We start from the raw sequence: 17,352 nt of genomic DNA, 5'->3' as shown, positions 1-17,352 counted from the left end.
GGGGGAGTTTCAAAGCTCCCCAGGTGATTGTAATATATTAGTGTATCTAATACACACTGGAGCATGAGCAAGAAACACCTAGATTATTTATTGAACCAATTCCCAAGGAGTTTATAGGTTCGGGCCTGGGCCCAAGAATTTTCATTGATTGTGCTGGCCTGCACAACACACCTTAGCAACTTTGCTCTTAGAGGAATATGCTTACTTTTCAGATACTTGAAATCTTCTTTGGGTTGGGGTGGCCATTGTCCCTCCCTCTGTTCCTCCTCTGAATTCCTATACATTTATTATTATTCCTTATAAAGTATCCATTCAGTTAAATTATCAACATCTGAAGAGCAGGATTTTTGCTTCCCCCATCTGTAAGCCCCTCCCAGGAGTCACTGGCTTGCACATAGTAGATATTCAGTTGAATAGGGCAAGAGTGTCTCAGAGCTGCTTCCCAGTGTTCATTTTCTCCCTAACTGATCTGCCACCCAGGTCACTCCATTGTGGCCCTGAGTTCATCGAGAAGAATCAAAGAACCTATTTCTGAAAATGATGTGAAGGTAAATAGTCTCCAGTCCTAGAGATTTAGATTGCTCGAGGAGGCCGTTCCAATAATATCACAGATGAAGTACAGCCATCTGGAGAGGTTTTGGCATTTACGAAAACCTACTGCTGAATTTGTTCCTTGAAGACATTCATTTTAGGATGTTATTTCCAATTTGGCACATAACAGAGCCGTGCAGCTCAATGAGGATTTAGAGCCTCTGCTGCCTACAGAGGGCATCTTATTTAAAGCATGTCCCTGACAAAGCAACATCACGGGAACATAACTGGAAATCTCTTACCGGGAAATAATTTCTCTAGAAGCAGTTTCAGCTGCAGCAGCGACCAGACAGCAATCAGCTCCCTAGAAAACATCTGAACTTGGAGCACGCTGCTGTGCTGGGGCCGTCTTCTTTCAGAGACCAGTCACAGGGCAGAACCAAATGAGTTCATTTCTCTTGTCACCCTATGGCAATCCATCCTAATGTGATTCCCAAGATGCGTGCTGCTATTGCGTTTCCTTCCTCCAAAATAAATAAATAAATAAATAAATAAGCAAGCAAGCTCGCTCAGGCAAAGAGTAAAGCCGTGATCTCTGACAAACTGTTTCAAGATGGAACTATAGTGACATGGATTGTTTTTATTTTGCTGCTTGTACACAATAAACTAAGAAGTTCAGAAGAAGAGACTGGTAAAAGGGGAAGGTTAAAAAAAATAGTTCGGTGGCTGGTGAGTTACAAAAATTGTATTAACACAATTTTTTTAAAAAATGGACTGACTTACTTTTCTTCTCAATTTCTTTTCTCACCTGGGAGTACCAAAGAAATTCTGTTAGGAAGTCTGTTTTCTGTCAGGAGAAGGAGGAAGCTGCATTTGGCATTTGATCTGATTGAACAAGACTGTTAGACAAATTTTTTTAAGTGTAACTCTTAGGGCTAGTTAATGTCATAACCGGAGAGTCAGCATCATAAAGGACTGAGAAGCAGGAATGTTGGAGGTAGACTGCCTGGGTCCCAAGCCTGCTTCTGCCACTTACTATGTGACTCTCAACAAGTTACTGAACCACCGCCTAAACCTCGGTTTCCCCATCGCTAAAATGGATTTAAAAATGACCTCAATTTCACCCTGACCGGTGTGACTCAATTGGCTGGGCATCATCCCACAAAGCTAGAGGGCGCCAGTTCAGTTCCCCATCAGGGCACATGCCTAGGTTGTGGATTTGGTCCCCAGGAAGCATAGGAGAGGCAACTGATCGAAGTTTCTTTCCCTCTTTCCCTCCCTTCCCCTCTCTCTAAAAAGAAATAAACAAATTAAAAATGACCCCAATTTCATAGTATTATTTGGAACATTACCTGGGACAATTATAGATTATATATGTATATGTGTGTGTGTGTGTGTGTGTGTGTGTGTGTATATATATATATATATATCACGTACACATATAATATGAACACATGCAAAACTACGCTGGTTACAAAAGCACTTTCCTCTCTTTTACAGTGTTCTCACTCTCCCTCTCCCTATCCCCAAAGATGTCTGGCCCCCAAAATAAAAGCTATACTTTAAAAAAATTACAGTTATTGTTTTAAATAAAACTACTGACTATAGGGAGGGGCTTACTCTGGGGCCTTAGAAAATCATGATGTCCAGGTGCCTGAGGTTATGGAGCAGGTGACCTCGGGGGGCTCTCAAAGGCCCTTCCTTCCAGACCTTGGGCCCTGGGACCAGGAACCCCCTTGAGGGGAGGCATTGGGGTGCTCATGGTTGCAGTGGTTGGGTCAAGTCATCAGATGCCCCATATCCCATGGGCGTGCAAAGCGGGCAGACACCTGACCTCTGCCAAGCACCAACTGCCACTTGAGTCTGAGCCAGTTTGTGTCCCTCCTCCTTCCTTCCAGGTCTCACAGTGATCCAGCAAACTCCAGGACAGTCCTGTAGGGGGAACCAGAGGCCTTTGCTTTCAGAGCCCAAAGGCCACCTCAGCAGCAGTACGTTCTGAGGAAGAAACTGGGACTGGAACGTCCCCTGGCCTCTATTATGCTTGTTCACCGCCCACCCCACCCCCAGTCCCTACAGGTTGTCAGCAATTTAACTTGGCTAGGTTTGGGGGGAGTTTCATTTTAATGGTGTACTAAGGATTTCTCTACATCTGCTCAAGAAAGTTATTTACTTCTTTCAGGTATAGACATTTACCATCGGTCTTTTCAATGAAAATCACTTCAGGAAACGTGTTAAGTTACCAATGTTTAAAGACTGTGCTGGACATACAAAAAGTAAAAATTCATGGTGCCTTCTATCACAAGACTCACATTTCCTGAGCAGTGTGGTCCAGCAGACCTTTCTACAATAGTGAAATGATCTATATTTGTGCTGTTCAAAACACAGCCAGTAGCCACATGGTGCTATTGAGTTCTTGAAAGGTGGGTAGTATGACTGAGAAACTGAGCTTTTATTTAATTTTAATTAATCTACATTTAAATAGCTAAATGTGGCTAGTGCTTACCATGTTGGACAGCACAGTCCCCAATGGAAAGCCTTGCTGCTTAAAGTATGGTCCCCAGACCAGGTGTACGGGCGTCAACCTGGGAGCTTATAGAAATGCAGAATCTCTGCTCCCATCCCACGCCTCCTAAACCAGAAATTGCATTCTAACAAGATCTCCTGGTGCTTCATATGCTCACTGAAGTTTGGAAGTACTCTGCTAGAGGGAAATTAATTCAACATTCATAGTTAGGAGTGGTTCTCACCCTTACTGCACTTTAAATACAACTGGGGAGCATTAAATATGCTGAGCCAAGGTCATGGCCCCCCAACCCAGAGACTTCATTTTAACTGGTGGAGGTTTGGCCTAAACACCGTGAATGTTAAAAGTTCCCTAAGGGATTTTCATAGACAGCCAAATTTGGAACCATCCCAGCACAGTGCAGGGCAGTGGTGCTCAAAACTGACGAGCATCAGGGTCACTGGGGAGGCTGGTAAATCACAGACTGCTGGATCAGACTCAGAGAGCCCCTGATTCACTGGGTCTGGGCTGGGTGCTAAGAATCTGCATTTCTGACAAGTTTTCCAGTGAAGCCCGTGCTGCTGGTCTGGCAATCACTTCGAGAACCACCAGCCTGTGATTTTAAAAGCATGGGCTCCGGAATGAGGCTGACCTGAGCTGAGTCCTGGATCCATTTACCTGGATCCATTTATCCTGGGAAAGTTACCTATCCCCAAACCTAGTTCCATAAACTGTAAACTCAGACAGACAGTATTGAGTTGGCCAAAAAGTTCATTGGTTTTTTCCATACAATGGCTCTTGTAGCACTTAGTTGTCTTTAACTTCATTCGAAACAATTTTGTTAGTCTGTAGTGTGACAGCTGTCATATCAGCATGCATTTAAAAAAACTTATCAGAACTGGTGAATTTTTGTGCAGCCATTTAAATATCAAAGATGGAGGAAAATATGCAACATTTTCAGCATATTATGCTTTATTATTTCAAGAAAGGTGAAAATGCAAATGAAATACCAAAAAAAAAAAAGAGATTTGTGTAGTGTTTGGAGAAGGTGCTGTGACTGATTGAATGTGTCAACAGTGGTTTGCCAAGTTTCGTGCTGGAGATTTCTCGCTGGACGATGATCCACAGTCGGGTAGACCAGCTGAGTTTGATAGCGATCAAATTGAGACATTAATTGAGAACAATCAATGTTATACCATGCAGGAAATAGGCAACATACTCAAAATATCCAAATAAATAGTTACTGGTGAAAATGAAAAATGTGTCTTTTATTTTAAGGGAAAAAAAACATATGGATTTTTTGGCCAACCCAATATTTACTCACTGGGTTGCTGTGATTGTTAACAGATAATGGCTAGGAAATGCTCAGGCCAGTGTCTGCTCTTTTTTAAAAAAGTTTTTCATTGATTGATTTTGAGAGAGAGAGGAAGGGACAGAGAGAAAGAAACATCAATTTGTTGTTTCATTTACTTATTGGTTGATTCTTTATGTGTCCTGACCAGGAATTGAACCTGCTATCTTGGCATATCGGGATGATGTCTAATTAACTGAACTACCCACTCAGCTAGGATCCCAGTGTCTGCTCTTAATAAGCAATCAACAATTGCTCACTATTGTCACTGTTGTAACAACACTTATGCATTCCTTCATTCATTCAACAAGCACAAATTATGTGTCAGGAACTGTTCAAGGCACTGGAGACACAGCAAAATACAAGACAGTCAAGGTCCTGCCACCCTGCTGTCATGGACCGGCATCCGACAGACAATATAAACAGACTGATTGTATTGCACTCGAAGCACTAATCATAAAAGAAAAGGAAGCAAAGGTCAGGGAGGAATTCATTCCAACTGGGAGAAAAGGAAAGCTTCACACAGGAGGTGGCGTTAGAAAGGGACTATAACCAGAGAGGCGGAGCAGAACCTCACTCCAGCTCAGCACAAGGGAAGATGCAGCCAGCAAATGCCACCTAGCAGCCTGATACAGCTGGGCCAAGAAATCTAAGGTGAAGGGAGGCTCGTAGTCAGGTCTGTGTGTCTGGGGGTCTCCCAAAGGGGCTGCCTCCATTCTCTGATTCTGTTTTGTTTTTTAAATCTCAACACACTGAGAATAACTGGTGTCAGAAAACAGAAGCCAGTCAACACTTTCACTCTTGATTATTCTTACCAAATGCAGGGCTGGTCAATGTCAAGTCCAGATACTAACCTCACTTCATCTGGTATGGGGGTCTTCGAGCACGGGGAGGGGTGGGGGTGGGGGGCTGGAGCCAGAGCCTTCTGAAATGGACGAACAACAGTGAGACTCCTGGGACTGCAATGAGCCCCGGAAAAATGGGCACTAACAGGGAAAGTGGTGTTCTGACCCCACATATTGCTTTCCTCAGGAAAATGGTGACATGCCACTAACCCTCCTTTGCCTCATTTGGCACTCTACAACTCTGGTTTCTCTCTACTCTTTTAACTAAACTCAAAAAGGCAAGAAAGCATGAGTTCTAAAAAGAGAGGGATTTTTAGCAGGGACATGTAGATCTAACACACCGCCCTCAGTTTCTTTAGCTACACAGGAAGGGGTGCCCAGGCCTCGGTGCAACTTGTAAAGTAATTCACTTGTTCCCAAGAAAATTATAAATCAATCAATCAAACAAAAACCCACTACATGTAAGTGAGTATACAGGGAAGGTCTCAGGCTCCAAACAGAATCTCACAGAGGAGGCTGGGAAAGCACAATGAGGCGAGGGTGCAGAGGGCCCGGGCGCCTGCTAGAGCGCTTGGCGCCAAAGGTTGTGCAGACCATTGGCAGGCAGAGCAGCAGGTCACAGCTCTAAGCCTTCCTGGCACATGACTTTGGGCAAGTTACTTAACCCCTCTGAATTTCGGTTTCCTCTTTGGCAAAGTAGGACGAATAATAATACCCCTTTTGGTAAGCAGAATAATGGCTCCCCAAAATGTTTCATATAGTAACTGTAAGTTTCTGGTAACTTACCAGCACACGGCAAAAGGCAATCAAAGTAGCAGATAAATTAAGATTGCTAATCAGCTGACCTTAAAATGAGGAAATTACCCTGGATTATCCCCTAATGTAATCACAAGGGTCCTTAAAAGTAGAAGAGGGAGTCATAAAAGACAGAGGGAAGTGACAGAGAGCAAAAGCAGAGAGATGCCGTGTGCAGCGGACTCAGCCCACCATTGCTGGCTTTGAAGATGGAGGAAGTGGCTGTGAGCCAAGGAGTGTGGATGGCTTCTGGAAGCTGGAAAAAGGAGCACAGCCCTGAGGATATTTTTATCTTAGCCCAGAGAGACCTATGTTAACTTCTAACCTGTAGAATTACAAGATAATAAATTTGTGTTGTTTTAAGACCCTATGTTTATGGCAAGTTGTTACTGCAACAAGAAGAAACTAGTACATCTGTCTTGCAGGGTTGTGAGGCTAATGGCTGGCACACGGAAAGAACCCTTCTTCTCTAGGATGGTATTACCATCTGTGGGCACTGGCTATCTTCCACATGCAAAAGTCGAGCCGTTTCCCACTCTGCCTGCTCACCCACCGCCACAGCCTCAGCAGGACCCTGCTCCTCCCAGAAGGCTCCTTGCATCCCTCTGCCCACACAGGCTCTTTCTCCTCTGAACTCGCAGGGCCCTTACAGTCTGTACTTCGCAATGTGGGACTTAATTACATAGCGGGTAGTGTTACCTCCTGTTGCTGCACGAGTTTATTTCGGTTTCAAAACTAGATTAAAACCTTGGTCTCAAACAGGAACTATGTTTTGTCCTTTTGTTGTTGTTGTTTTTAAGAACCTGTGCTTTTTTTATTATGAACCTGTTTTTATCACCTTGACACAAAAAAAGGACTGCCCAGCCATATATTTATAAGTAGATAGCCTAAATCATTTTAATTGCCCTGTGACTGGGTATTAATTCATTTTTCTATTATTTTTAGCCGAGTTTTCTGTTTTCTAGCAGAGTTTGCAGAAGGTTCTAAAGTCTAAGGTCCAAAGCCAGGTCTAATATGAGCTAGAGAACAAGGTTCAGTTTTTCAACCACGGTTCAGTGACGGTGGCTCCTTACCTGCCCTGATTTCGTCAGTTCAGAGAAGATAGGACAGAGGATGTCAAGAGTCACAACAAAGCAAAGAAAGAGCATGGCCAAGCATGTTCCTCCCATCCCAGCACCGAGCACGTAGTAGGTGCTCATGAAAACAAGTTCAATGACTGGCCAGTGAGTGCATTATTATTTTTCCTCACACAAGATGACAGTCAACAAAACTATGTAAACACACAAAGGAGACACAGCCCACTGACCTACCTTAGGAATCCAGTTCCCAAAAGAATTAGACAGACAAAAGAGTTCTCCCCAGAACATGTTATTCAAGTCTTAAAATAAGATACATCTCTCATTTCAAGGTACATTTATTTTGGTGAGGTAGGATAAAAATTCTGTGAGAAACAAAAATGAATAAGCTGGTGCGTGGGACTAGGAATTAAAATAAGCATCAACCTGCCGCCTGCCAACATGGAGGTCCTCACGTCCCACTGCCTTATTTTTAGCTCCATCTGGTTTGTTTTCTTCCCTGGCACTTTAAAGTATGATAGGTAGGTCAGAAAGAGGGGCCCATGATGATCACTAAACTCATCTTGTGTATTTGGTACTGTACTCACATTACCTCACTGAATCTCCACTTCAACCTTATGAGGTGAGTGCTATTAATATCCCTATTGTGCAGGTAAGAAAACTGAGTTTCAGACAAGCAAATGACCTTGCTCAAAGTGACCCATCAGAAAGTGGCTGAGCAAAGAACTGAGAACTGAGGGGGTAGAGCCCAGGTCCACTGGCTTTGACCCACTCTGCCCTATTGACCAAGGATGGGCAGCAGCCCTCCATCTCTCTCTTGCTCTTGCTCTCAGGTGAAGATTTCCTCCTCAAGTCGCTAAGGCACCTGGGACTCAGGATACACCTGTGTTTCCCTGGTCCTAGTGGCAACTCTAGAAAGTAGATGTGGGAAAGGAGAAGTAGGAAGAAGACATGGGGGTGTTCTTCAATAAGATCTCTTCCCTGCCTGCCAGCCCGAAGTGAAGCCCTCTGTGAGTAAGTAGAGATGAAGGAATGCCAACATATGCAGCAAAATCAGCTCAGTCACCCCCACCTAGTCCTCAGAACCCCAAATCTTTCAAGAGTAAGGACAGAGAGAGAGGAGCACAGCCTGAGTGTGGACATAAAGTCAGACCAAATCTGGAACAAATCACCCTTTTCACCCCTTCCAGGCAATGGGACCTTGGACAAGACAACGTCTCTGAGCTTGTTTTCTTATCTGCAAAATGGGGAAAATAATTCCTAGCTCATAGGTTTGCTGAGGATTGAGTTCATGTATGTAAGGGGCTCATCAGAGTGCCCAGAACATAGCAGAACCAGAATAAATATTAGCTGTTATTAGTAAGACACTATAAAATGCACTGATAATTAATACACACAAAAATTTAAGTAAATACTGAACTATATAATGTACAACCATACAGTAATAATAAGGAATCAAACATGGTGTGGGTTATGCTGTGGGAAAGGTAAGGGCAGGGGTCATGGCCTTCACTGTTATTTACCCTCCAAAGTGCCAGAGACAGCCCAGCCCTCTGTCCTCAGCAGGGCAGGCCTCCAGCAGCACGTGCAGGAGAACAAGGGGAGCCTTCAGCTTCCTGCATCTTCCCCTAAACCTCAGCAACAACAGCAGCACTTCCTGAAATGCCTTATTTAATGAGATTATTCCTTCTACTTTATATGCCATACCTCATGGGAATGTTCATTTTATCTCTGGCAGCTCGCTGGTTCAATAATTGTTTCACGATGTAATAACCCATGTATTAAATCAGACACGGGAACCTCCTTGAAATATTATTATATTGAATTCCCTATCCTAACAGCCAGACCAGTTTTGAATCTCACCCAAAGGGCTTAGTTACCAAAGAACAAAAAGTATGCTATTTAAAGTGTTTTCTTCTACAGAGCTCAAAAGGTCATGGGTCTATGTTTTCAGTTGCAATAGCATTTTTGCTTCCTAACATCCTATATAATATACTTATTTATTAGGCTCCTATTTTCCTATTCTTCCCCCCCTGCTATGTTAAAGAGCAGGATGCTGTCTATTTTATTCACTATTGTTTTCTAACCATTTGAAAAAGTGCCAGACACATAGGAGGTGCTTAATAAATACTGTTCAACTAATGCACAATTTGAAGCACATTTTAGAGCATTTTTTGAAGAACAGCCACAATTGATGGAAATGTATCTCATTTTCTTCCTTTTCTTTTTCTCCCCCTTTTTCTATTTGCTCTGATAGATTTTCACTAGATTGGAACACAATTCCAAAAATCAGGATTAAACCATCCACAAGAAGGCATGGATTCTTAGAATATCCAAGTTCTCCTTACACTAAGACCTTCTAGGGCACATTTCATCCACAAGGAGGAGACTCAGCCTCGCATTCTTGACGTGGGGTGAAACAGAGGAGGGTCGTCTCCATCACAGTCATGAGGGGCCATCAATTATCTAGGACCACAGGGACTAGGAGACGATGCACCCTCACACAAAACTAGGATTCCTGAAGTATGAGGCCTGGAAGGTAATTTAATCCTAATCTCCCATTTTTCAGATGGGAAAACTGAGGGTCCAGTAAAGAAAAGTGGCTGTTCAAGTGCACAATTCTTAGAGCACAGCCAGGAACAGAAGGCACATTCCTTTTTCCCCTCTGACCCTCTTCTTTTCCTTCTTCCTTCCTTTCTCCCTCTTTCTCACTTTTCTTTCCTCCACACTTTCTTCCTTCTCTCTCGTCCTTCACTCCTTTTCTCTTAGTTTAAGGGTGTGCTCTTCACAAGGGGGTGGTTTAGAAAAAGCCCTGGTTAGCAGCCCATGTATAATTTTGACCTGGCAATGTTGGTGATTTAATTGCACTAACTTTCCATTTTTTCTCAACAGCCATTAAAAATACAAGCATCTTGGAGACTTTCCGAAATAAAACAAAAACAAAAGCAAAACCAAAAAACCCTTAGAGATCACCTAGGCCAACCTTTATTTTACAGATAAGAAACAACAGGCAAGTAATGAAAAGTGAGTCCCTGGGTCACAAAGCCAGCTAACAGCTAAACTGAGGCATCCGGGACCCCTGGCCACAGAGTACACTTAGGTCAAACTAAGGACACTTCTCAGATTTGTGTGCAGCCCAAATGGTCTCATCGTGCCAGCTCAAAAACCCAATCTAAGCAAGCATGTCTCAAATCAAGGATGAAGATTCTTCCTTCAAGAAAATGAATACAATTCTACTGTGAAAATTGGGAAAATAGAGCCATAGCACATACACACATATGTGTATGTGATTACTACACATACTATATATAAAAGATGCTTATTTCTTAAATATGTGCTACTATGTATATAAAAAAATTAACAGTGCTAGCAAGAACATTATAACACATTGCTTGACACAATACTTTTGAAACGTTATCCATCAATATCTGTATAAACTAAAATATACATATTCTTTGATCCAGCAAATCTTCCAGGAACCTAAAACTATCTATAGAAATAGAATTGTACAAATATGTGGATGAGTATGTTTATTAGGCCATTATTTATAGCAGGAAAAGAAAACAATCAGGTGGTTCATCATCAGGGTCATGGCTGAATAACTGCGGTGCAACGACTTATGGAATTTTGTGCTGAAGGGATGTCCGTCATTCACTAGTTAGTAAGAAAACCAAATTGCAGTACAATGTGGTTGATACAATTATTTTACACAAAGACCACCATCTCTGAAACACTATTATATGTGAGCATTCATGCTTTTTGTTGGGAAATGAGTATGAAGGAAAGTTGTGGAAGTCTACTAACACTGAGCATCCCAGAGAGCAGGCAACAATGGATGCAGGGAGAAGAGATGATTACTATTTTCTTTGTACATACATCTTCGAATGTTTATATTGACTATTATATACATATATATATATATATAATTTTGAAAAAATCATGTTAAGACAAAAAATTCTGAAAATAAAGACAGATGGAACTGACAAATATTCCCCCAAGTCCTGTTTCAGCTTCCCTCCTTCCCTTGTAGATCCAGGGCAGCAGAAATACTCTGAGAAAATTATGAAGTGCAGCAAAGAGAACCTCGAAGCCTTTTCTCTATGCCCTGCCACAGTCATCCTCTGAGCTCGTTACTTTTCCCACCAAACTGTCCTTGTCCTGATACAGGAATCAACGTGTTGAGCAGAGATGGGAAGTGAGATGTGAACCCAGCATCAGCCAAAGTTCTTTCTTTGACATGGGAAGGGAACTCAATCTTCTTTAACGTGAGAGGTGACCCAAGATGCTTTACCTTATCCTGCTCCACAAAAGGACTCATAACTATAAATATCCATGCAGGATCCACTCTTTATAAAACTAAGAAGCATCTAGAAGCTAACTTTAGCAGACAGCCTTCTGGAGCACCTGAACCAGCTATCTAGAAAGTTGACCTTGTCTTCATAGGCTCATTTGTCCAGTACTGACTCCAAGTTGAGTGAAAAGTGACAGACCCATGAACGTAGAGGTCCTGGCTGTGACAGTGACGACCACTAGGCTTCCGCAATGATAAAACTGCATTACCGGAAGCAGTAACTGTGCAAATTCTGGTGGTCTAGTGCTGCAAAGAGACCTGTCAACATCAACTTCTAAAACTCCAAGAGTTGTTCACATTAATACACAACACTCTGAAACAGCCCAGCCCTAGAGTCTATATTCCAGCCATGGCTCAGGAACCAGCAAGAAGAAAGGCAGAGATTGACTTACCAAGCCAACTTCTGTTTAAGTACACAGACACAAACACTGGGGGGACCGTGAAGAAATCTACTACAGAGTTCACTTCCAGCCAGAACCACAGCTTATCGTTGGCTGCAATAAACTGGGGGAAAGAAAAGAGAGAAAAAGAATGAGGAGCATGGCGCCAGCATTCAAAATATATACTCTTGCCAAAGGCTACATTTGGGTTTTGGGTGGGGGACATGAATGAGATGTTCTTTTCTTTTCATATCTATACCAATTACATGCTATTTTTGTCTTAAACTTCAGATAGCCTTTTCTAAAGAATGACTATAAGATATGTTAGCCTTGGAGAAAGCTCAGGATGTATATCTTTCTGTGGTTTTCAACTGCATCAGAGGGAAGGTCGAGTGATCTCACTTTCATTAGACTCTCTAATGTAAACATAATTGCAAATAAAGCATATATGGATGCATTCATTCACACACACACACGTGCACACACACACATCTCTGTAACCCACCTCTGTACAGCTCCTGTCATAAACAGGGTGTAGTAGAATACCCCCCACCCCCAAATCTATCCCCTGATTCCACTATTCTCCCAGGATTCAGGTAAGTGAGCATGGACAAACATAAATTTAAGGTCAAAAAGCTTTTTTTTAGTTCTATTAAGGGAACAATATCCTCCTGTTTGAATAGAGGGAAGAGAAAGTCAGCCGGTGGGGACATAATAGTTATTTGAATCCCTATTTCTCCCCCTGTGAACACAATTAACATGTACTTCAGAAAACTGTGGGCTGAGGACAAGGCTCTCTCACACACTGGAAATCAGAACACAGGTCTGCTGTCTCCCCTGGGATCACTGGGCTTTGTCTGCCTGCGAGGGTAGGTGCTGGTGGAGCATGGTGCCCAGGAACAGGACTTGCACCCCCATCATCACACTGGGCAGTGTTGCTCCAACTCACCCGCAAGCCAAAGTAGAGGAGGAAGAACACGTTGAAAGCCATGTCGATCTGTAATGTGAAATCTTTGTAGAAATTCTGGCAGGATTCTATTGGGCTATTAGACAGGAAGAAGAAAAAGCAAAGGGTAAATGAAAAGCATCACCAAGTCTCCCACATGCTGTGCAGTGGTGGTGCTCCGGGGAGAGGACACAATGAATATTCATAAAATAGAACACTTGGTCTTTTTACCCCTGTGATAATCAAGCAAGCATTGCCAAGGGGTCTTTCCATTCAACCATTCAGTCTTTTGTTCTTTTATTTCTTTCTGTAATTTTAAATACATATATATAATTTTTATCATCATTCAACAGTTGAGCTAAAAAAATATAAAGATCATGCACACACCTTGGAGGAAGGACAAGCAAGAGACACTACCAAATTCCTTGATTTCACATTAACCCTTAAAGAACTGACTTCTTTCTTTTAGAGGACACATCCCAAAGCTAAAAGAAGTTCCTCACACCCTCCAGCTCATTGGAAGTGGAGCCCATTTTCAATTTAACAGAGTGGCATGTTTTGAACCTTTTAAAAGCCATCAACTGATGAACAATAAAGGACCCAGGAGCATCTCAGGAAAGCCATGAAGGAGAGGGTCCTGGTGGATGTTCTACGTATGGACTTCACGTGCAGCATTCAGATCCAGGGAACGAAGCATTGCCCAACTGGTAAAATTCAAGGCCATTAAACCAAAATGTTGAAGCAGTACTCTAAGGGTTAATTTTATTATTATTCTTTGGCATGCAAATTAATTGGTTTTGTGTATGTCAAGCAGCCAATGCGAACCCCAGCACACTCTACTTCGTTCAAGAGTAGGCAGTTCCAAAGGGTACTACTATACAAACTGGTACATGGCTTCCATGCGCTTTCCCACGTCAAACTGATCAGGGGATCAGTGTGTGACAAGTCCCAAGTTTGGGGCTGGGTGGGAAGCAGGAAAGCCTCATAAGCATCTCAAAGCTGTGAAAGAAAATTCATAGTATACTGTTATCAGTAAGCAAATGGTAACACTCAGGTCAGGAACACAAAGAAGGTGAAGAGGAAAAGGGGGGAGTATGGGGGCGGTAAAATACTTTTCCCAGATGGAAAGCCCCATGGACCTCCAGGCCAGGAGATGGCTAGCGTGAGAAGCGCGGAACACGGGATTTTGGATTTCAGAGCTTTGCCACTTTGGAAATCACTGTATGCAATACCAGTTAGTATAGTTGTACTTCTGTAAGGACAAGGCTAAGTTGTTCAACAGGCAGGAATCTGTGCAGCACAGGAATGCAGGGCCCACCTAGATCCATGGTGGGTCAGTCTGTGGGACTCTCCAATCATATAACATGCACTGGATTTATCCATTCTTCGTCTCTATTACAAGTCAAACATGCCCTTTGTCATCTCCCAAATCACAAATAGGAGGAAAATCTTCCAGAAAAGCATTAACAGTAATCTACATTTGCATTTAAAAATTCAGTGGAGTCAACAAAAAACAAACACCGGAAAACAGTTCTTTTATAAAGAAAATGGCAACTGCTAGGTTTTTAATAAGGTAGGAAAGTTGGAGGAAAGGCAGCATGAATTTGCTCAGTCCAGTGCTGAAAGGAGACAGGAGAAAAAGCTAAACATCACAGCCTACCACTGCTCTTTGCAGGCCCTCCTACACAGGTATTCATTTAAGTGAAAAAAAAAAAAAAGGAAAATCCAGACCTAGAGTGAGTAAGTGACATTTCTGCAATTCCCAAGCCATGATGGCATTTTGCTTTGATTCAAGAACAAGACCCCCAAGGTTCACAGTTGCCAGAGTTCTTTGCTACTCTAGCTACAGTGAAAAAAAGTACCTGAACTAGATTGACCAGAAATCCACTAGAGATCCCAAGGGATTCAGAGAAAGACCATGCATCTCTGTGCTATGTGACTCACTGGTATGATGTGCTACTAAAAGTTAAAGGGGTGTGTTGAGAGAGAGTGAGAACTGGGAGCTCTGTTGGCAAACACTGTACTCATATCCTCATGTGTGCCACCAGTGACTTAGCTGTTCATTAAAAAGTCACAGTCATCAAGATTGATGTGTATTCAGACAATAGAACAGAGAGAACATCTTGGTTCCCAAGTCTACTGTGAAAAGCCCTCTATCACTTCACCAGGCCAAATGATAACCTCACTATTGCTCTCACTAGTGAAGTTACTGATGGCATATTTGGGAACACTGTGAGTGCCCTAGCACCTATTAATTTCATGGCCTTTGTGGTTAATTTGGTAGTTACCTTGAAATACATCTTGTAGAGAAAGTATTTGTTATGCTATGGAAGAGTTTAGAATAGTGTGGGGAAGAGATGTTAGCTTAATGCCACTGAGGACTTTTGGGTTCAATATAAATGGAAGCAGATGTTCAAAAAAGTATAAGGAATCAGGCTGTAGCAACTTCTTTCCACTGTTCCTGGCCTTCCTTGTCATCTCTGCTGCTCCCTCCTACATTGCCCATTCCCAAAGGCAATGATGGGAAAGCAAGGTGCTAAAAGGCACAGTGCTGAAAAATATATCTCAGCAGCACCCCTGATTTACAGAGAACAATGTTGAAACCATAATAGACCTTTTTTTAAAAATTAAATTTACAGCAGATTTCATCCTTGTTTCATATCATTCCTTGAGTCCTAGACTTTGAGCTGAAATAATAGAGGGAGTAAATTATGCTGCTGGTGCTGGCAGCTTTTCCTCTGGCTGGAGCTCACAACGACATGAGTAACTCTGCTGAGATGAAGAGGGAGTAGAGGAAGTTCAGCGACCAAGGAGGGCCAGCCCCTGGGGCCCAGGTGGGGCCAGAGTAATCAAAGTCTGTTTTCCAGCCCTGTTAGCTCTTTAACTCGCCATGAGAGCCCAAGGAAAAACATCTGCCTAATTTTCTCAAGTGGCAATGGACTATTTATCAGGAGCCCCTTCGAGATAAACCCTCTAAGTCCTGTAGTCCATGGACTCACACAATTAGAGCCCACCAAGTAGAAATTCTAAAGCCCCATCCTTTCATTCACCATGTGGAAACAAACCATGGAGAAGTTCCTTGATCTTATAGAAAGAAAATACATAACTTAACAAAAAGGTTGGCCATATCATCCAGGATTTATTCTTCCACAGAGACTTTATCTTAATGACTAGTGCTCACAGTAGGATGAGAGAATGGAACACAAATTTCTCTTCCTTCTTGGGTAAAGTAGGAGAGTTTCTTGTCTAGGTACACAGAAACGTCAAGAGCAAGAAAAAGCAATCACTTTTTTTAACTATAAAGGAAAGTGACTCTGGATTACACACTTAAGTTTAAATTGTCATCCTGATAAAACATGCCCACATCATAATATGCCTTTTTATGAACATAGGTGGCCAAAAAAAGGAAGAGTGGAGTTTTAAGAATGGAAATAAGGTCACTAGTTCTAATCCTGGTAGTAGAAAACTTACTTTCCCTACCTTGTTCTTGGTTAATTAATGACTTAGTAATCAGAGGACACAAGATAAGGTAAACTGATGAACTATTCATTCCTCTGTTCCAAAGTCCTTGGATCAAGGGTAATACTAAAACCGTAGACACTAAATGTTTAGTGTTTTGGCCAACACTTTATGATTGGGCACCTTCAAAAGAACTTCAATGGGATCTGCTTCTAATGGGATAAACATTCATTATTAGATAGAGTTGAAATATAAACTTATTCTCTCTTAACCCTCAAAGTAAGCATATCTCTGTATTTGGTTCTCTCTATAGAGGCAAATAAGATCCAAGCAAAATGGGAAATATATCTCTTTCTTCATCAACTTAACAACATAGTATCCCATAAAGACCCATGAGTAGGAAAATCCAACAGTCCCTGAAGACTAAGAACATGTCTTTCTAAAGCATAAGACAAGCTGTAGCTACCCAGGTTTCCTTTCAAACAGCAAAGGGCTAGAGACAAAAATCTCACTTCTAGCAGCTGTTCCTCTGCATGTCTGCATCATCTCCAAGAGGGACTTAATTGCCCTCTCTTCTCAGCCTCTGAACTTCCCTTGGGTTTTCTGAAGCCTGTTTTTCCTGCCTGAGTCTGGCTGTCCAACCTTGTGAAGATTTCTTCAGGACAGTAATTCTCAAACTTTGGCATTTACCTGGAGAGGTTTTTGAAGCTTTGGTGGGGCCCACCTCCCAGAGTTTCTGATTTAATAAGACTGGGGTAGGGTCCTGAGAATTTGCATTTCTAATGATTTCCCAGATGCTGCCGCTTATTTGGGGGCCACACTTGGAGAACCACTGCTACACTAACTATTGGCATTGCTGCTTGAGGAGATATCCATTCAGACCTGAGGTGATTAGGCATCTGAGACAACCCCCAGGTAACCAGCTGCATGCATCCCGCTTAACTAATTGCTGAGATCAAGAGGCTGAACAGATATTTGCAGTTCCAGATGTGAACATAGGGGGAAGAAATTGAGACGATACAGGGAAGTAATTACAATACAGCTATGCAAGCTTCACCAATGGCATTCCAATTAACAATTGGACAGTGCCCAAGCAGCACATTTTTAGTTTAATA

The 17,352-nt window shown here is 42.3% G+C and overlaps 1 protein-coding gene across 1 annotated transcript in view; it reads right to left on the bottom strand.

Annotated features, from left to right (window-relative positions):
* KCNMA1 (potassium calcium-activated channel subfamily M alpha 1) overlaps window positions 1-17,352 on the bottom strand; it is a 749,962-nt gene that overhangs the window by 294,465 nt on the left and 438,145 nt on the right. The window contains 2 exon segments of the mRNA XM_036027545.1: window positions 11,845-11,956; window positions 12,782-12,875. Of these exon segments, the coding sequence (XP_035883438.1) occupies window positions 11,845-11,956; window positions 12,782-12,875 (206 nt within the window).

The sequence above is a fragment of the Phyllostomus discolor genome, chromosome 5 (genome assembly GCF_004126475.2).
Source record: "Phyllostomus discolor isolate MPI-MPIP mPhyDis1 chromosome 5, mPhyDis1.pri.v3, whole genome shotgun sequence".
In the NCBI taxonomy this organism is placed as follows: domain Eukaryota; kingdom Metazoa; phylum Chordata; class Mammalia; order Chiroptera; family Phyllostomidae; genus Phyllostomus; species Phyllostomus discolor.
The sequence above is the reverse complement of the archived record's forward strand: the minus strand, read 5'-3'. Positions and strand labels throughout refer to the sequence as shown.